This window comes from Gavia stellata, chromosome 9, assembly GCF_030936135.1.
Source record: "Gavia stellata isolate bGavSte3 chromosome 9, bGavSte3.hap2, whole genome shotgun sequence".
NCBI classification, from domain to species: domain Eukaryota; kingdom Metazoa; phylum Chordata; class Aves; order Gaviiformes; family Gaviidae; genus Gavia; species Gavia stellata.
This window is the reverse complement of record NC_082602.1, coordinates 19,700,331-19,720,814: the sequence shown is the minus strand read 5'-3', so window position 1 is coordinate 19,720,814 and position 20,484 is coordinate 19,700,331. Positions and strand designations below refer to the sequence as shown.

General features: G+C 45.9%; 1 protein-coding gene across 3 annotated transcripts; it reads right to left on the bottom strand.

The window, feature by feature from the left end:
• Window positions 1-711: 711 nt before the first annotated feature.
• On the bottom strand, window positions 712-19,418 carry LOC104255482 (broad substrate specificity ATP-binding cassette transporter ABCG2). 3 transcript variants are annotated; one of them, XM_059821184.1, is made up of 16 exons: window positions 19,349-19,418; window positions 16,667-16,950; window positions 16,028-16,087; window positions 14,615-14,729; window positions 12,075-12,227; window positions 11,154-11,311; window positions 10,370-10,521; window positions 9,058-9,174; window positions 7,944-8,209; window positions 7,307-7,389; window positions 6,835-6,924; window positions 5,393-5,517; window positions 4,871-5,025; window positions 3,352-3,441; window positions 1,995-2,107; window positions 712-1,052 (listed from the first exon to the last, which is right to left on the bottom strand). In XM_059821184.1, exons 2-16 carry the CDS (start codon window positions 16,948-16,950, stop codon window positions 905-907), a joined length of 2,109 nt encoding a protein of 702 aa, XP_059677167.1. In that variant the 5' UTR covers window positions 19,349-19,418; the 3' UTR covers window positions 712-904. The 3 variants fall into 3 exon arrangements, with proteins under 3 accessions (XP_059677167.1, XP_059677169.1, XP_059677170.1); XM_059821186.1 differs by having other exon boundaries at window positions 19,366-19,418; XM_059821187.1 differs by lacking the exon at window positions 19,349-19,418 and having other exon boundaries at window positions 16,028-16,167; window positions 16,667-16,697.
• Window positions 19,419-20,484: the final 1,066 nt, after the last annotated feature.

Below are 20,484 nucleotides of genomic sequence, written 5' to 3'. Positions count from 1 at the left end.
TGCTGGCATGCTACAGCCTGTCCTGTGGTGACGGCAGTAGGCGTTGCTGTAGTGGCCACAGCAGTGTCTACATGGGTTTTTTCAGTCCATGGTGTAAGTAGCACTATATATAGATGGTGCAGCTAAGCACTAAGTCTGTTAAAAAGATCTGCCATTGCTAAGTATACAAATTTTTATTTAAAAAAAAAAAAGAAAAAAGGGAATTTCCTCCCCTCCTCTGTATTTTTTGCTGTTGCTGGGTTTCAGGGGAGGGGTTGTTTGGTTTTTTTACAGTACAACAGTATGTATTTCTCTTCTTAGATGAGATGTCTTACACCACTGCTGTTTAGTTTCTAATCAAGCAAAAGTTGTTTCTGCAAGTAGCTTCTCACTGGAAGCTACTAGAAGTGTAACTGTTCTTGCTTGGCAAGCAGCACTCATTCCCTGTACTGACTTCAAACTCAAATGCATCTCCAACACGCTGTGGATGGTCTCTGGCTCTCCTCAGATGTGAGGGGCACTAACAAGAGGCAGCGTACCAATGCAAAAATGCCATCATCACCTTACACCATTTGTGATGGGGCTCACATGTTCAAAGGAAAATGTTTCCCTTCAAACATTTCCTGTAAAAGTTGGCCACAGAAGAATAATGCTTTACAATATATTGTTTGATATGTACGTAAGGAATTATGAGAATTATATTCTCTTATAAAAAAAATCACTTATGCAATGTACATTGAGGCATTTCTTCTTAAAAATCAAAATCATACAATCATGTGGAGATCATGCTCCAGAAACAAGGCGACAGGGTTCCCATCTGAAGTTCAGTAAAGTCAGTTGAAATATTCTGGCAATCTCCAGTAGGCCCTAACTAGCTTTGCAGTTTTAAGACTGGAGAAGCTGCAGAGCAAGGCAACGCGGGAGTCTATGTGAACTTTCTCATAAACCGGAGTTTTGCATAGGCAATGATAAGGAAGATAACAGTCATGCAGAAGAGAGCCACTATGTTTTCCCACATTGCCCAGTTGGTAGGTGTGATTCCTTGGCTGCACAGGTATGCTTCACCAGAACACCTGCAGAAAAGCACAGGGCAGAAGTTGGTATTACTATGTGGTGCAAGTCTTCAGGTAGTTACTTTTATTCCTGTTTCACAAAGATTATTCTACCCTCAGCTCTGCAGAACAGGTGACAGAAATAGAGTTACTTCATAACCTATCACTAAATGAAAGCTTAAGGGATGAATCTAGATCTCTGGTTCTCATAATTTTTCAGTAATAGCCTAATTGTTGTTTATGGATAGCTGGCAATTTATGAGTAAACCTCAGAACCACATTAAACCTTGATAAGTACAAAAGCATTAGTTGCACACAGCAATCATTGGAGGTCCATAGCAGGGGTTTGGGGTCCAAAAGCTGTGGAAACAGTGCTCTAGCACTGTTCCCTGCAATAACCTCAGCTTGCCAGCCCTCTAGCATGTGTCATGAAATACTTGCATTGCTGCAACTTGAGGTATCAATAGTCAAGAGTATTTCAAATGGGGCAGTACCACTGGGAGATAAATACCTTGGCTCTCTGCTGTATCTGCAGAGAGGTTAGTATTTACAAACAAGCTCTGAGGGGCAGGCATGTTTCTGATCACAGGTCTAACGCTGCCCAACAACTTTGTAGCTGTCCACACATTGCATTTCCATTGCTAAGTGACCCTGGTTTGTTTAAGAAAAGTGATAAGCCAGGGCTAGGTTATCAAAAACAAAATTTAATTTAGCTTATCTGCCTATTTTTAGGAGTAAAGTTTCATCCCTACTTCACTCTTTGGTAATAGTATATTTTTAGTATAGCTCATATAGTATAGTTTTACTATATAAGCCTAAAATACATTATTTTGGGACATATTATTGAGACTGGCCTGTGAGTGGTTATTCTGTGAATAATATAAAAATTTGAAACAGTCAGACTTCGCTTCAAGAAAGCCATCACAATTCAGACCCAAGAACTACCGTGAATTAGAGACTTACATTTCTCCTGAAATATTGGGGGGACAACTGCCTGCATCTCCCACAGACGCTGTAATATTTGGATTCTTCTCACCACAAAAGTAGAGATCTCTGAACTCATTCACTTGAAGAGCCTAGGGAAAGAGGCAGACATCAGATTTTTACAGACTTAGTGATTTGGGATACTAAAACGGAAACACCTCAAAGGAACTTGATTATTAGAAGACACATATCACCATTTTTGGAATCGTATATGTATGTTCCTTTTTATTTTGAAGCTCTTAATCACTGCCTTTCTGAGGAACTGCTCCATGTTCTACATGCAGGATGGTTTGGTGTCTGAGTCTTTGGCTTCAAAGCTACATTTCAGTGATTTAGCCAGGGGGTTCTGTCTTGCCAGCAAGTTCCTGTTCATCCACTTTCACCTGGATCAATCTACTGACCCAGAAAACCATGTGGCTGCATGCAGACACCCCAGCACCAGCACACTGAAGCAGATGGTACAGTCAGCCAAGGCAAGAAGGGAAGGGTTCCCTTGCACTGGCATCCTGAGCTAACTGCAATCTCGGGGGACACTTCCACGGTCAGCAACACTGATAGAATATCTCAGTGATACCCAAACAGGGGAGGTCTCACATATCTCCCCCCCGCTCCCCGATCCTATGTTTCTCTTCCACTGCCAGTCAACATGGTCCTGCCCACACCACCCTGCAACACCATCTCTGGCATTCATTTCACTCATTTTTACTCAAACTGTTCCTCCCAAATAGGCTTGGCCAGGATGAAGACACAAGATGGAAGCACAATTCCCACCTGTGACCAGTGGGTGACTTGCCATGTCTAGTTACTGTGTTTCAAGCAGCTGCACTTTTAGCTTTCTAGTACCCCAGCTCCTTATTATTCAGAAATGGCCATAAGTCACATTTCACTTCAGAGGAAGCTACACTGAAGGCTGAGACCTTCAGGCATTATGGTAAATCCTTTAACCAGTTGGACAGTCATTAACGTCAGACTGGCCACACAAACAGCAGCCTCTGGAGAGGCCATACAACATTTGACTTTATTCTAAACCATAGGGATCAACTATTCAGGCTAGGAATTAGTGCCTCACTCACATCTCGCTCTGCTGCTGTCCAAGCAGCACTAATTTTGTGGCACAAAGGATTTGTTCAGTCTCTTGAGACTTTCACCTCTCACACAGAGATTAACTTTTGCTTCCTCTTTGGGGTTTGCTGGTTTGTTCTTCTTCTACCATGTTCATGGAAGGAAAGAAGCGAAATCTGACTTTTAAGAGAACTTCATTTATACTCAGAACCTCTCCAGGAAGCAGCAGGGTGGCTACATTACTCACAGGAGACCAATGCTACTTTCTACTCACAGTGAGGCCGTATCGGGGGATGCTGAAGTACTTGAGCCAGTTTAGCCAGCCCATTACAGAAGGGAGGTTTACTAAGAGGCCTGAAAAGATCTGAAAGAGAACAGAAGACACTAATGAGTCAAAAACTCTGCTTACTGCAAACAATGCCATTCCTGCAGATATTGCAGTTGCCCAGCAGAGGTGTGCTGAGATAGATGGACCTCCTACTGCTGTTATGCCTGTGCCTACAGGCATGAGTTTCAAACCTTGCAGCAGTCCCAGCCAGCTGGGCCAACAGCACACCCAAGTACTCCAGTTGAACTGCTTGCAAAGAGGTCAGAAAGGTTTTCTACATCCACATGTGAGCTAAGAAGCATGCATGCTAACAACTTCTTACTCTGGAGGACTGTGTCCTGTGGTAGAGCTAGCCAGAGGCTGAAGAAATGAGGAAGTGGAGAAACAATAAGGAAACCATGGGGAGCCTTAAGGGCTCTTAGTGTTTCAGCTTTCTCCTCTGACCTACATCTTTTATCTGTGCTCTCTCCTGCCTGGAACAAGGTTTGCTCTTTTACTTCTTAGCACAACTGGACTTCACAGCTAAACATGACACTTCAGGCTGTGCTTCATCACAAGTGTTTTTGTGCTTACCCTGCTGTCTTTCAGGATGTGCATGTGCCATTCCTTATATACTGTGACTTAACTCAATGTACATCAGCTACCCTTCACTATGCATGCACACTTCTCACCCACAGCAAGCATTTGAAGCAATACACTATCACTTAGCTTATTGCAAAAGCAGGTTAAGTTGCAAATCGAAAAATAAGGGATGCGTTGTGGGCTTAGAATATGTACGCAGACAGCTACCAGGAATCACCTGGCAGAAGGTACTTCTTACTCTAAGGTAACTTGATAGGCCTCACAGCCAAGAAGTTTCAGCACTAACATTATCTCTTTGAAAAAGTATTCACATCCCTCATCTATGAGTAGTCAAAATTCCATTCTCTCTCACTTGCTTTCTTCCTTAGAAGTCCTTGAAGAAGAGTATTGAAGCAATTTCTGGAACCCAAGGGCAATACTGAATTAAAATAAAGAGAGGGTATGCTCCTGCTAATCCCACTGGGCAACAAAAATTAATGCAATAAAATCAAACTAAAGTTTATTTCAATATTTTTTCCTTTTAAATAATCTAGTTGATCACTTAGATTTCTAGTACTGGAAATACAAGATTTTTTTAAAAATCAATTTTTGTAAGAACAATTGAAAAAAACCAAAACACTTTTTTGGGGCTTTGCTGTTTGCAAAGCTCTGGTGGCATCACACATACTGAATTGCACCTGAGCAATGATTTGACCCTTAGATTACAAGTTGGCAGAAGTACATCTTTGACTACAGTGGCAATAAAATCACATGCAGGGGGCTGACATGCTACTGGACTGTGGATTCTCAGTCTGCTTAGGGCTGGCTCAACCCAGTCCTCTCAGCCTGTCTCAGCTGTTTCCTCACCTCCATCAAAGGAGCACACACACCCTTATATACTTACAAGCATCAGGACAAAACAAACAGTGATGAGCAGATTGGCCACAGCGACCACATCCATCCCAGCACTGATAGCCAGAGACATGGCTGTGGCAGTGTAGGACACCAGTATTAGGGTCAGCATGAAGAAGAAGAACTGGCCTGCAACAGCTTGGTATCCTGTCAAAAAACAGAAAGGAAAGAGTCCAGTAAACAACCACATTATGAATCGCAGAGAGGTACCCTTGGACTCCTATACAAGACAGGGAAAGCAGGAAGAATGACCAAGTTTGGAATTGGCAGGAACTATGCATTCTCCAAAGGCCCAAAGAGCATTACGGAAAGATGTGGTCAAGCAGGTCCCTGTCTTAGATTGCTGGTGTCTTTGCCCCTGCCCCAGAGTCCTCTGAAATTTTGATGCCAAGCACTTAAATCAGTTGAAGGTTCAACTAGTTTCATGTTACAGATATAGGAATTAAACTCTGGTTAAGTCAGAAATCAAATGCGTTGGAAGATGACAGGTTCAATGAAAGCATTAATTCTTTACCAATCATCCAGTAACTGATGCATGAGAATATGATGGCTGGAGCAGTTCTCATGGGCAGCAGATCTCCTATCATCAAGGCCAGGAAGTAGGCAGACACACGGTAATATCCACTGGTGTACTGATGGCTGCGAGGACAAGAAGGAGGGGAGTTGTACAGGTTTAGAGGTTATCTAAGAAACAGGCTCAGCATGTGTGTCTGGTTTATCCTGATTCGGTTTCTGTTCTTTCTACCACTGGCTCCTTCTCCATATGCAAGTTGTTACTTTCTCTGTGCTATCAATTCCCATTCTAAAGTAAGGGCTGATCTATCTCACAGGCCCTGCAGTCATACTGAGAGTGCCCCGAGGAAAGTGAGTGAAAGGCTATGTGACTGCTAAGTAACATATTGGAAAAAAGCTCCTGTCTTTTCAAGGGCAATGATCCTTAACACAAGGGATGCACAAAGAGCATGGGAAAGTATTAGACTATTAACTGGAGGAACACTTCATCTACAGCTAACTCATACAGCTGCTTCCAGGGGAGAAGGAATGATACCCAACAATGGGAAAACACCTTTAGGACATCAAGTCACCTCCAGTTCACAGGGCAATTAAATGTCATTATGACTGTTTTGCTGCTTAATGGAGCTCATGAAAAGATGCTTTAATTGGTGAGGTGCCAAAATCCCCATTGACACAGCTGGTAAGCTAAGCTGGTAAGCAGGGCAAACTGGCAAGAAATGAGGAGATTCACTCCTGAGCAGCTGTTAGGGGCAATATTAAGCTGCTCTGAGCAACCTGTGGGTGGACATGTGCACTCCAGGCATGAATCTCCAATTTCTTCTTTGCTGCATAGGATCTGTCTCTTGCCCTTTCATCCCATGAGCTGGAGGCTATTCCAAACTACATTTTCAACATATATGTATATATGCATGTCTATTTTATATATACATGCATTTACACACATACAAACACATATCATATATAGAGAGACAGAGAGATAGGCTTGATTATTAGGGAGTTCTTGTAAGCCAGCCTTCTTCATCTGAGCATCCCTTGCGAAGCTTTTCCAAGAACTCTCCCTTCACCTTTGGACAGTCTTACCACTTTAGGACCATTGCAAGACAGCATTTCAACCCTGTCAGCAAGAGGGCAGGCAGGGTTCACAGTCTGCAGGATACACATGCAGACTTAAAAACAGCTGTTACCAAAAGCGGGTAGAAAAAGCACTTTTCAATAAACTCTGACACAGCAAGCAAGTAAAAGCATTTTATTTCTCCCCTCCTTCCCCCACCTCTTAGCATTTCAGCCCCCTGCTCTACAGACCAATTTAGCATTGCTATTATAATCTGACATTGCAAGGGAGCAATCAAGCCTTTGGTGGAAATCATTTCGTTTAGCCTGTAAGATACTCCCCCCACCTCACTCAAGGGTATGAGACAGTCTAAGTGCCTCATTACTTACACAAATAGTTTCTTGTCTCTGATGAACAGCTCAATTGCAGAGACACTGGAAAAACACTGATTTGTGGTGATGAAAAACAAGGATCCAACCCTAGAAGGCAAAACAGAACAGTCAAAAAGTGAGGAAACAGCCTAGATCAACACTGGCAGCCGCAATCATCATCATACCATCAAGTCAGTGCTTTTCTGTCTCTGTCCACAGAATGGAGATATTTAATTGTGCTACTGTAGATCTTAACTGTAAAACCAGATTTATTTCTTTTTCTTCCTTTTCACATCTCCTTTGTACATACGTGCAAGCCCAACGGAACTGCGGTCCCTTTAGGACCTCCAGCAATACCATGCAGCTGTGCATTGAGGCTTGTGAACCCAGCCCTCCTTTCTGCTCCAAATGTATCCCAAGGCCTTCCCTGTGGCTGAAACCTGTCTGCTACAGACAGAAAAATGAGCAAAGCTGTGGCTCTCCAACTTACCGATTCTGAATGCCACTTTGATCCAATTTCACACCGAAAAAGATAGCACCCACAACCAAGGCTAGAATTATGGTCACTGCAATCTAGAAGTAGAAAGAAGAAAGGGAGAAGGGAGTCCTTCAGAAAAGTAAATAGGGACAAACTTATTAAGGCATATGCAGAGTTTAAGATTCACACCTGCCCAAGACTTTGCTGTTGTGAGTCAATGTATACCTGTGACACACAATTAAAAGCCTTATGGCAAATTTTATGAGCTTGTCCTCTTCACTTTCCTCCTTCCTCTGATCTTCTTTGGCTGGGAAAGGCTAGTAGAAGCACACTCAAAGAATAACCCAGCTTAAAATTTTAAGTGAGGCACAAAATTAACAACACTCTAGAAGCTCCCCATGTGAACGAGAGAATGGAGCATTTCCCCTCACACCCCAGTCTTCAGTGCAGTAGTCCTTGTGCTAAACTAAAATGGAGATTTCTTTCAAAGCAACAAAGGTAGCTGGGCATCTCACTCCACTTAAGTGGCAGTGGCACAGGACTTTTCTGTTTCCCTAGCTGCCTTTGAAAACAAAAGTCTGTCCTACAAACTGCAGATTGTGGGACTGAGAGCAGAGGGAGGCTGAGACTTTTTGCAGTTGTTACCTACTTGTGCAATGGAGGCCTGTGGGTTCCTGATGAGGTTTTTCAGGGAACGCTTGGACACCCAGTACAGCTGGGTGAGGAATCCATTTGCATAGGTAATCTCATGCCCCTGCTTGGATACTCTCTGCTTGCTTTCCTGTCCAAGCTCCATTTTTCCCAGTGCTTCCTTTGTGCTCTGACACAGGCTGGAGTTGAGATATTTCTGGTGCAGCACATCTACCACACTGCTGTCCACGTTATCTTCTGCCACTCCATTTTCACTGCTCACCTCTGAGTGAGAAAGACAAGATATGGCTTGTGATTCCCCATGAACCCTACCTTCAGACATGGCCCATCAACATGCTCAACCACTTCGGAGGCTGAATAAAAAAAGCAGGAATGCCCAGAGAATTTGAATTGTTCAAGCCTTAGCTCTGAGCTTAAGAGGCTATCTTGAGTGAGAGGGTTTCCCTACAGTTTTAATCGAACCTAGCTAATCTGCCTGTTCTTTGTGGCACAAAAATGGCCATATTCTTAGAATGAGGCACCACAAAACCTTTGTTTCACTGCATTTTGGGGAAATCAATGTTTGCTCTAATCCATTTACCCATCCCCAAAAAGCACCATTACGAAAACTTCCTTTATAATCCTTCAGTCATGGATATGCTACAGCATCCCCAAACAAATCTTTCCCAACATTTCACTCACTATATTGTTAGAGTTTGTTCTCCAATCTAGTTCCAGTCTTTCTCACTGCCCTGTAAATCCAATACTCCTTAGCCTATCTACCATGTCTTCTCTGCAGCAGCATCTTATGTGACTGAAAACTTCTGTCTTCTCTCAGCTGTCTCTTGAGACTAAGCAATTCTAGTTTTTCAGTCTTTCCCACATAGGTTTTGTAAATTACTGGTATTTATCACTGCTCTTCTATATTACTGAAGGAAGAAAAAAAATCCCTTTTAAAAGTTTTCCGAGCTCTTTAAAGAAGCCGAAAGCAACGTATATCTATTAGTAGGAAAAATAAAAAGATAATGAAGTGCTCTTAGACTGGAGGAAACCCAAAGAATAAAAGCTTGCCATCACCACATATAACTTCCCTTCTACAAAAGCCAACAGTGGATTTCGACTGCACAATTTACCTTTTCCTGTGTCTGCAGGTCTGTGATCTTCCTTGGTTGCTGCCACAGCAGTTGAATCACCATTTATGATATCAAGGAAGAAGTCAGCCGGATTGTTGAAGGGTTCACATTCATATCCTTAAAAAAAACCCCAAAACCACATATGCAACATGTTTGTATTGCACAGAGCACAGCTTGGAAGGTCAGGTCTAATACTATATCACTCTTCCACAGCCCTGTTACAAGAAAACTTCACTGCTTTCCATGAGCATTAGTTTACAGCAGTAGAATGGACAGGATTTAGGAGACGGTGAATCTGAGGTATCTATACAGAGTGTCAGAGTCACTTATTTTCCACTGATTTCAGGTGAGGAGAAATCTGTAACTTGCTTCTACACAGCTCAGCATGGACAACTCTTGCCTCCTTCCCAGTGCTGTTCAACCACATCCTACTCTGAATGACACACAGTTCCTCAGTAGAGGTTGCTGGATGTCTGCTGTACAGCCTCAGATGCTTGCTGTAGAAGCTCAGCTCTTGCTTGTGTTTCCTTGGTCACAAGGAAGAGGAAGGGCTGTCCAAGAGTGGCTTCTTATAATATAGTTCTAGCTATGGGAAGAGGAGGAAAGAAAAAAAAAAAAAAAAAGCAAGGATGCTTATTCTATAGCATTCTTGTGAGAAAGGAAATGAGATGGGATACTAAGAGGAGGAGTAGAAGTTAAAACATCCCCCTTAAAGCCAGGGAAAGCTTACAATCCAATGTGTCCATGGCTGCATCCAGACTAGAACTAGATTGGAAATTCACTCCACATTCTCTGTCCATTATAATCAGAAACACTCACCCTGCTTACTTGGACAGGGTGCAGCCACCCAACAGTGCAATTATTAACCCATCTTAAGACACACCATAATTTTGTCCTCTCGGTCGCCCACCTGCATTCAGACTAGAGCAGATTCTTGGATCAGTTCCTACAGACTGTTGCCAATCTGCAGGCTGTGGTTCAAAACCCACTGGGTCTGCCACCTGGGCCTGGCAGAACTACCAGCATCATCTTGTCTGTTGTGCATCATACTTCTAAAGGTCCAAGCAATTCTGGGTTTTTGTCCTGATGCAAGGCAAAACAAAGTCAGGAAAGAGCCATGCTCTGTGTTGTCTGGAAAATTTCCTTTCTATCATTGGTTTTTTCCTGTTCTGACATAACACTCTTCAGACTGTATGTGTACAGTCTCTAGTATCCTAGTGATAAAACAGCACAGGACTGTGCTAGGGCAAGAATCTACCCACAGATTAAACTCATTAGCTAGTTGTCTTTGCTATTGGCACAGAAGACTTACCAATAGAACTAAAGTACTCCAGGGCCTGCTTCGCAGGACCATGGAACAGCACCCTTCCCAAAGCTAGCAATGTCAGACTGTCAAACAGCTTGAATATGGAATAGCGGGGCTGATGGATGGAAAATATGATGGTTCGCCCTCTTCTTGAGAGCCTGAAATAGAAACAAAACATTTCTCAAATACACCACACTTTGCATTTCAGAAAGGTCATGTTAACCCAAGCAGAAAATAAATATCCAAATCCAAGACAAGTATTTGTCAACTCCTCAGGATCTCAGTCGAAAAGCTGTAGTTCCCCCTTCTCTGTCACTGTGTCAGATGCTGCCTGCAAGACCTTGTTTGGTCCTCTTTGTACCAGAAGACAGTTCATCTTCAAAACATAGGGGGCACTGAGAATAAATCTGCAGGTGAAGTCTGATCTGAGTTCAAGGCTATTGCCAGAGTGGAGGAAGAGGCTTTCTAATAGACTCAGCTGGAAGGCCAAGAAATTATGATTACAAGGCCTGACCTCCCAGTCCACCCCTCTCTGTGGCAAAGGAAAGCCGTCCAAGTTACATCTGCTTTTTGGGCTCCAATCCAACGCTTGCTGTGGAAAGATTCCCATCAACTTCAAAAGGCTTTGGACAAGACCCAAATAAAGAATTTACTACCACTTCTGAGTCTACTTGTCTAGCTTTTTTTTTTAAAAAAAAAGGCACTGTAGCTACTCAGTCATAACAGCATTCCTTTTTTTACTAATGAGCTGACAACAAAGTTGCAGCAGAGCCCTGAAGAACTGACTTACTTCTTCAAGAGGATGAGGACTGCATTGGCTGTGCTGGCATCGAGGCCAGTTGTTGGCTCATCCAGAAAAAGGACTGGTGGCTCTGTGATGAGCTCCATCCCAATGTTGGTTCTCTTCCGTTCCCCTCCAGACACTCCCCGGATCAGTTCGGTTCCTACCTACAGGCAGAAGAAATCAAGTATTTGCAACAAGACCTGGTCATTGCATGCTCTGGAGTTCAGAGCTCTCCCCACCCCGCAGCCCTTCTCACTCTCAGAGTCCCATTAGTGAACTCTAGGGCCAGCAGCAGACAATGGGTCTGACTCAGTGTGAGGGACTGTGCAGCAGTAAGCACAGCCTGATTTTCAGAGGTACCAGGCACCTTATGACTTCAGGGAACAAGGATGACACTGACAAGGAAGAGCCAGAATGAGGCCCAGCAGTCAGAGGTAGCGTTGATGTTCAGGGATGCCTTTTGTTCGTAGCTCACCTGGTGCTCAAGAGTGGGGTAAGTAAAGTAAAAGTAAAGTAAGAGTAAAAACGCTGCTGGGAGGAACAAGCTCTGCACAGAACTTCTCCATCACAGCCCAGCTTTCCATCCCTCACAGCTTTCAGCACTGTAAAAACAATTTCCCTGTCTTGTCCCACAAAGCCAGGAAGTGACTGAGCAACTTTCCAAGGTGCTATGACTAGGCGACTTTTTCCCCTCTGAACTTACACAACATGCTGGTTAAGGTCCAAAAATCTTCCCCTTTTAGTAGCAAATACACATATCTCTTTCCAAGCTACCTCCTGAGCTGGAGACTGATTTCTTGTGTGCAGTATGGTCAGGTTCCTGCTTAGCTTAGTGTAGCTGCACTATGTATGCCATACTGCACAGAGTCAGGTAGTTCAGTTTCCAGAGGTAGTATGATTTCTGAGAAAGGTATTCTCACTGCTCACCTTAGCATCAGCCACTTTGCTTAGTCCCAGCTCGCTGATTATCTGAGTGACTCGCTCTTCCTTCTCTTTAACACTGATGGAGCTGGGGAGTCGCAGGGCAGCAGAGAAGTGCAGGTTCTCCCTTACCGTCATTGTGCCCATGACAACATCATCCTGAAAGCAGTACAAATGGATAGTTGGGAAGTCTCCTTCTCAGCTACCTGACTGGGCACCAGAGTCCCTGTAGTGGCAGTTGCTGGATAAGCTGTTTGTGGACCACAGTGGAAACTGGACTGAGGGACAACCCCTCCTTCAAAACTTACATGACACGAAATTCAAGGTCACTCAGTAGCAGTCAAGGGGAGAATGCACCTCTGCAGCCTCCCAGCTTACACCAAGCACCACCTCAGCCTGCTTTCAGGCTCAGGAGTTCAAGTGCAGACTACCATTTTGTACTGCACGTGCATTTTCCTTACCAGCCAAAGGGAGGCAGAGCAGGTAGCTGTTTTTGTAAAGAGTTAACTTCTGCCAGTCCAGCTGAAGCCAACGGACATTGCTAGTGCTCGGTGTTCAAGGTAGAGACACTCAGGGAGTCACCCAAGTCAGCTCTGTTCCTGGTTACAAGCCATATCTTGCTGTGGTCCAGAGCACCTGCCGAGTTCAGCTGCCAACAAGGACCTCTCCCCAGCTCCTCGCTGGCAGCAGCTCCTCAGAGAAACAAAAGTATTGCACCAAGATGCTCCTGATTTTTTCCATGTCTCAACTATCCATAACTCTTGGGCACAAGACCTTATTCTAAGGGCTACCTTTTTAGAAAAGCTTCAACAGTCATGTGCATTTTGAGTAAGAATCAAATCTATCCAGTTGACAAACATCTGGGCAGCCTACACCAACTTGTAACAACCATGAGCCAAACAGAGTTGATGTCAGGTCCATCCAGAGCTCCATGCCTCTCCATCACCCCTTCTTTGATATTTGAGCCAATTCTGCATCACACCGTATGATGGGAGAAGGGCTGCAACACTGGGCAGCTGCTGAGAAACATGCCTGTTGATCAGGCACCTTTAAATCTAGTGCCCTTTTGGAAGGCATAGCTCCTAAGCTGCAGGGCAGCAGATTCTTGACTGCTTTGGGACTCCTTCCACATCAGATGTAGTTGATCAACAGCACAAAGGATGTGCCAGCCAACCGTGTTTGGCACTGGACTTAACAGGAGGACTGAACATGCTGCTGTGCTATAGAAGTATGTGACAGATTACTCAGGGTGTAGTGTTATGATAAACTGGCTTTGCTGGCAAAGCTGGTTTAGGAATTTCCTACCATCACTTCCCTCCCCACACACCCTCAGTCTCTCACCCTAGCCTCCCATTCCCCATCATCAGATCCACCAATACAACTGTTGGGTCACCACATTGGAAACTAAACTGTGAATTTTAGCTACCTTAATACCAAACGTAACAAACGATGACATGACACCCTCACTTGCAAGGCATGAGTGGGGAGACCACCAGCAGTTTTATAGGAATAACACATGACTTAGCATGTCTATATGCTCATTTACATAAAACTGACCCTATAAGTATGTATGTATTTATGTATTTAGGCCTTAAGTGTTGTTTGTAGTCTTTGGGCCATCTTTATTGATCTAGGGAGTACTGCACGGGGGTGGGAGGGGAGAGAGACAATTTAATGTCTCGCCTAGTTGCCTATCATTTTAAGGTTAAGTTTGGTTGCTTTGGACATTTGAGAGACAAATGTCTCAAATTGGGACCACTTGCAAGAAACTTCCTGGCCATTCATGAAACACTGAGGATTTGGGCATCTTTGACCTTCAGGATCAAGACTCAGCATCAGCCTCATCTCATGCATCCTCCCAGAGCCCCCCAGCTGGCAGCTTTCAGAAAAGCTGCCTATTTCACATCTGCCTGCAGTCAAAAGCCTGGATGGTTTCCAGATTTGGCTGCTCATATGGCTGCCAAGAATCCCCTTCTCCTCAGCTCCCCCAGGGCTTTGAGTGTCTATTATTGGTCCAGGCCTCCACCCACTTCCACAGATTCAGAGAGCTTTTCCTGTCTCCGAGTGGAACGAAGCTCTGTCCCAGCCAGCCAGAATCAGAGGAAGAACAGCAGGGATCTATTTACTTCCTGGAATTATTGTCTGATAGCTTGAAGGTACTTCTGCCAGCTAGAACTGCTTCTGAGTTTTACAACAAGAGATTCTGGGTGTTGTGGGTTTTTTCCTCACCTTTTTACTCTTTTTAAACCCTTGCTAGTGCTTCAGGGCAGAGCCCAAAGAACGAGCCACAGTAGCCCAGTAGTTTGGGCATGCATGTGACTTTGGGACTACAAACACCTCTGTGCTTGACTTGGTTCGAGTAACAGTTTGATCCTCTTGTCCTCCATATCCCAGAAAAATACTAAATACTGTAACATCTGAGTTACCAAATTAGACTCTGTAGGGATCATTGAAAATTACCTAACCTAGTAGTTCATGCTTTGTTCATCTTACGCGGTCTCCCTTCCCAAGGGCTCCCCAGGCCTCCACTGAAGGCAGTTACTCACCTGCACAACGTATCCTGAGATGCACTTGAAATTTGGAGGTTGTGGGGTGCCATCTATAAGCACTTCTCCAGACAGGCCTGCTGGGTCCTTTCTGGCAGCCAGCACATCTAGGAGACTTCAGACAAACACCAAACATTAGGTTTTGCTATAAAAGCTGCTTTTACCTTTGACTGGATAAGTACCACCAGTCAGGACTGCAGTTCCAGCCTGCTCACAGCATGCTGCAAACCAAAGGGCATAGAAAGGGGCTTCCTCTGCTCTGGGGGCTTTAGCTCTTTGTACAGAAAGCCTGCTGTAGATACGGGATTTTCCAGCACAAGGTGTGCCACAGCAGTATGGTAGTATACAGATCTTCACAATTCACAGCGGTCAACCCCCTACAGACATAAACTCAGTCTCCATATTAACAGCTAACCGCAAATGCACAGAGACAAAAGCACCCTGCCGAGTAGCTGCAGCCTGCTCTCCAGACAGGGGAGCACAGAAGTAACGACTTTGATCTCAAGGAAATTAATCCAAATGGGTATAAACAAGACTAGAGTTAAGATTAATTCTATAAAGTAATTTTGTTTTAACGTATCACTGGATTCTCCTTACTGCCAATGCAGAGGCCAGCCTGTCTGCTAGCTAAGTAAACACCGCCCTGATGAAGTGCTGCTCTTGGAAACATCCTGATTAGCCAGCAGTCTCCGCAGAGAAGAAGATCAAGGGTCACCACAAAGACACATCTGTGTGAACTCTGGATATATTTGCCAGGCTCTGACATTCTCGAAGGCAGAGAGTGACAAAGAGCTCTCTTACCATGGTTATACAGCAGAGAGAACAGCATCAGCACTGGCTGGAGATAGTCTGCATAGTATTTCTCTGTGCTTTCATCCAAAGGACTGAAGCACAAGTGCAGCCCCACCATCAGGCCACAGCCAAGTTGGGGTGAGGATCCAGAGCATCCTACAGACTGACATTACACCATATTCCTGTCAGTTGCCAGAGTGGGGTTTGGCCTAGCATCTTCAGGGAAGTCTTGCTGCAGTGACTTCACAGAGGATGACATCTCTCCTGTCCCGAGGGAGCTTGCATCCCCTCCCCACTGCATTACAGGTCTAGGACAGAGCCTACACCTGAGCTCCAGTCACCGCAGCTCAGCCTGGTATTGTACTCAGACCACCACCAAAGGTGACTGCAGTAATACGGACAACCAATTGCAGCAGATGAGGGGTGTGACACCGCTGTGGGGCAAGAACTCCAGCAAAGCTGACAGCAGAGGGCCAAGAGGCCAGACTGCATCACCAGATTTCTCACAGGCATGCAAAGGTCTGAGCCTGCAGATCCTTCTCATCTCCCCCAACCCTCAGAACCCCAAACTCTCTTTGAACAGCTGACTGTCCATTTGAAGGAGCAGAAGAAAGTACTCACGAAGATTTACCACTCCCTGTTGGCCCCAGGATAGCATTCAAGCCTGGCTTCATAATGCCACTGGAAGAAGGAAAGAGTTATTTCCAAATGGAGGACTGTTCACATGCAGCTCATAGCAGAGGTAAGGTGTGAACAAAATGCTGTTGAAAGGAAAACTTAGAGATTATTAAAAACTTCTCCTTAAATCTGAAATCAATAAGCAATTTTCCTTTCCTGTCCCAGACTGCCAGTCAGAACAGAACCAGAGCTGGACATAAAAAGCAATATACAAAAGGCCAGAAATTAAGTGTCTTCCCTGCTGAGCTGGGTCTTGAAAAGAAGAAACAACTGCACTCTGCTGCTCATTTCCTCTGACTAAAACTTGAACTATAGTTAAGGGAACCCTCAGATCTTCTGGCAGAAGAGTTCACGCAAGTTTGGTACTAATTTGCTGAGATCAATAATTGAAACTGCTCCAGCTATATCTCAGCTATTTTGCCTAAAAGCAAATTAGAAAGTGCTCACATGAACTGCAGACTGGCAGGAGGGTAGTCATTTCTTTACCAGCACAGCTGGATCTGGAAGGTGACATTGAGGTCACTGATTCACAGCAGCAGATTAATTCCTACCCTCCGGTATTTTATTTAGGCAAGAACTTACTAAACATTATGAAGGATCTTCTTTTCCACAGTTTTCCGTTTACACAGGAATCCACTGGACTGCTTAACGGAGTACTGGATATTATGGAAACTCACAACAGATCCCCGAGGGGATTGGAGGGACTCTCGTGTTGGAAGAGAACGTTGGAAATTGCCCGCTCCTTCCTCTTCTCCAACAGAAATAATGCTGTGATCAAATGTGTCTGCCATCATGTCCTTGTTACACAGGTCAAGCTCCACTGCATGGAGTTTTTTGAGGTCACTGTTGTTTTCAGCAGTTCCCATCTGTTGAGACAAAGAACACAAAAATGCGCAGGGAAGGAGATATGTGAGCAAAGATTTCTGCAGAAAGTGTTTTGGAAAAGCAAGTTCATGCACACCACACCAATCCTTACACGTGCCAAGTTTCCAAAAGGATGGACATCCGCGCTGGAAGACATCCAGTAGTCCCCAAAGGCATGGAAACCCACAGATTTAGAACAATACACATAGCCTTTAAGAATGAGACATGTATGTTCTTGAAGTGATGCTAGCTCAAAGGACATCTAATAAGGTAAAAAGCAAGCCCATCTGTGCTGGTCACCATCTTGCTCAACACAGTGGGGACTACAAATACAAGCTGCTACCACTTAGGCTAAAGAGACTCAAGCTCCCCCCCTTCGGGCATAACATGCTTACCCCCCCACACACACCCCCTCACAAAGCCAGCAGAGAAAACCTGTTAATGAATCTGTATGAAGAACTACAGGAAGAAAAACGGTTGTGCTTGTGAAAATGAAGGCCAGTCACATGCACCTTGTTTGACGGCACAAGTTTGTTTCAGAGATACCAATGTGATTAAAATAGCAATTACACATGTTGCTTATCATGTTTCAGTCACACCAGTATCAAAATACTTCTCCACTACAAGTAGGAAGAGAAATTCGGATTTATCTGCAGGCACCATTTACCCTGAAGAACAGTAGGAGTTCCCCCTCCCACAGGGAGAGATCTGGGACATGCCAGAGTAAGGAGAAACATGGTACAAACTGGTACATTAAGGAAAATTAAATATGGTATCTGTCTGTAATCACAAAGTTATAAAGCCTGCTGGTTCAAACAGAAAAGCTGCCTCTCTAGCTCAGGATGGGAGCACCTGAAAGGGAGAACATGTGAACAGCAAAGGGAAGGAACTGTTCTCCCTGTCCTTGCATCAGAGCCTACATAGGAGGAAATATATCAATATGGGTATAACCATTAATATTGATTCACTTGTTAGTCACAGCAGCAGAGCTCTTTTGTCAAGGGGCTGCTTCCCTTTCTGTTGCTGTAACTGATGGAGACCAAGTTTGGATCCCTTCACTCATTTAAAAAAAAGAAAAAGTTTAAAGTTCTTGCCTTGAGGTTGCATGTGAAGAACTTGGAAACCCTGCAGTCCGCAAGTTCTACAGCCTGTGCCAGGCCTGGGCGTAACTGGTACCCTGCCTTTTAGCCAGGTGCCCTCGCAGCCGTAAACCTTCCTGTCCCCTTTCCAGGGAACTGTAGCAAGGAAGAAAGGAATTACTGCATGCCCCTTCCAGAAACTGAACACGACAGGTTAGACTAACACAAGTTAGTCTAATCATTTACTTCCCTTCTAGCTGCTGGCATGACGGTGTTTGTTGGAGAGCTAAAAATTTACTGTGATGTTGCAGAAAGCCAAGGTGGTCGCCAGGCTAACTAAGAGACCAAGGAGAGAGAACTGTCCACAAAGATATCCATTGCTGGTTACTTGAGTTTTGTGGGAAGGCAGATGTATCCCACCAGTCACCCTTTTCCCACCATCTGCACTTCTTTCCTCCCAGGACTGAGAGGGTGATAACCAGTAGGACCAACAAGATCCACCACTGCAAAAACAGTGGATTTCTCAGGGAGAGAGATGGTCATCCTTTTAAGAAACAGGAACTACAAGAGCCAGATTTAAAGAAATGGGAATTGCTCTTTCCTCTCTGTCTCATCCTATCACTTAAAAGCTCAAGAAGTTGCAGTAGTTTTTTTCTGTATAAGAAAAATAAAAGTGGTGGGGAGAAGGAAGGGTTGTTTAGCTTGAACACATCCTGAACCCTAAGGCTGGTCGGCCCTGGGAAAGGCTTGTTTATGGGAAACAAGAAGGGATATGCTGGTTACATCAGCAAGAGAAGGCTTGAAAGGTTGCACAACAGATCAGGAGAAAAAAAAAGCCAGGATGACAGTGACACCAGGGGCAAAGACCTGGTTAGACTTTTGAACATTTGACTGTCTTGTATACCTCACATCTGTTCTGGATGGGTTCTGTAGTTCATTACACCATGAACCCTTTAGCGGGAGTTTTTGCAACGCTACTGGTTAGCACTGGTGAGCTAAACCACTGCTGCGGGTACGTGCAAGGATGACAGGAGGATGAGAAAAGTTTAGCAGAGGCTACAGGTAGGATCAAGCAGCAGCAGCACCTCACGAGCAGTGCCCCTCCAGCCTACCACCCCCGCCCCACGGGACGGTTCCGCTACTAAGCCGGAGCCGCGAACCGTCCACGCTCCACTTTCCTGCCAAGCCCCCGCCCGCCAGCGGGGCAGCCCCGCGCCCCGGCCGAGCCGCGCCGGCAGCGCTGCCCGCCGGAGGGCTCCGGAGGGCTCCGCCGCGCCGCGCCGCGCCCGGGGCCGGGGCCGGGTCCGCCCCGCGCCCTTACCTCCGGGCTGCCGTTACCTCCGGGATACCGCGGCGCTCGGGGCAGCGGCGGCGAGGCTCTTGGCGGCGGTGCTCGCTTGGCGGCGTTTTATAACCGGGTCCGGGCGGCGGGTTACATAAACCGGCGGCGGGGAGTGCCCGGCGCTGCCACGCAAACCCCGCCGGGACGCGGGCAAGGCGGCGGCGGCGGCGGTGATGGAGCCCCGCTTCGCCGGGCAGCGCGGCCCGGCCCGCGGCTGCGCGACCCCCGGGGTGGTGCTGCCGCCGAGCCGGGCCGCTCCCGGCTGCGTGGGCCGCGCTGGGGGAGCCGGTTCCCCCCGCCGGCGCCGCTCGGTCCGGGGTGGGCGGCGCGGCGGAGCCCCCGTGTGTGGGGATGCCGCGGGCTGCCCCGCGCAGTTACCCCGCCCTCCCGGGGCGGGGAGAGGAGGGGTAGGGGGGAGAGCAACTTTGTTCTCTGGCCGGAAACCACCGAAGGGGGGAGCGGGCATCGGACATGAGATGCCCAGTAAATTTCCCGCGGCGCCTGCACATCCCTGGCACAGGGAGGGGTGGGAGGCAGCACCCACTCTCTGTCCTGCCCTCCCACCTACGGGAAAGGTCATCACACCCAAGGGATGGTTCCAGTCCAGCTGGGTCAGCTGAGGCCAGAGGCTGTCCTGGCAGCCCCTCCAGGGGTGACACTGCCACTCTGATCTCACACCTTCACAGGCAGTGTGCTCCTCAGGTGTTTCCCCGCTGGGCCCAAGGGGGTCACAGCAGCCCGCCGGGGTCCGTGGGGCTGCCTCTGTGCTGCCATGCGTTCCCAGCTAGGAGAAAGCGTGAAAGCAGGAAGACTGGATTTCCTTCGGTTTGTTGTCAAGGCTTCTCCTCTGCCTCCTGTTCCCAAGCACTGTTGTCTTTATAAATAAACTTGCTCTCCCCAGACTCCTTGGCGTTATGATTGCAGGAAAAGCCCGCTTTTATGGTTTATAAATATGATATATAGCAGAGCTGTCAAGTCACCATTATTAATTGCCTCTGGTTTGACTACCCTCTGCAGTTCTGTACAGCATTGCTTTTTTCTAAGACCGCTTGCTAGGTCAATTTAAAGCTCAGCTAAGCCGAAGCATACCTCTAGCTGTCCAATCAATACTAATA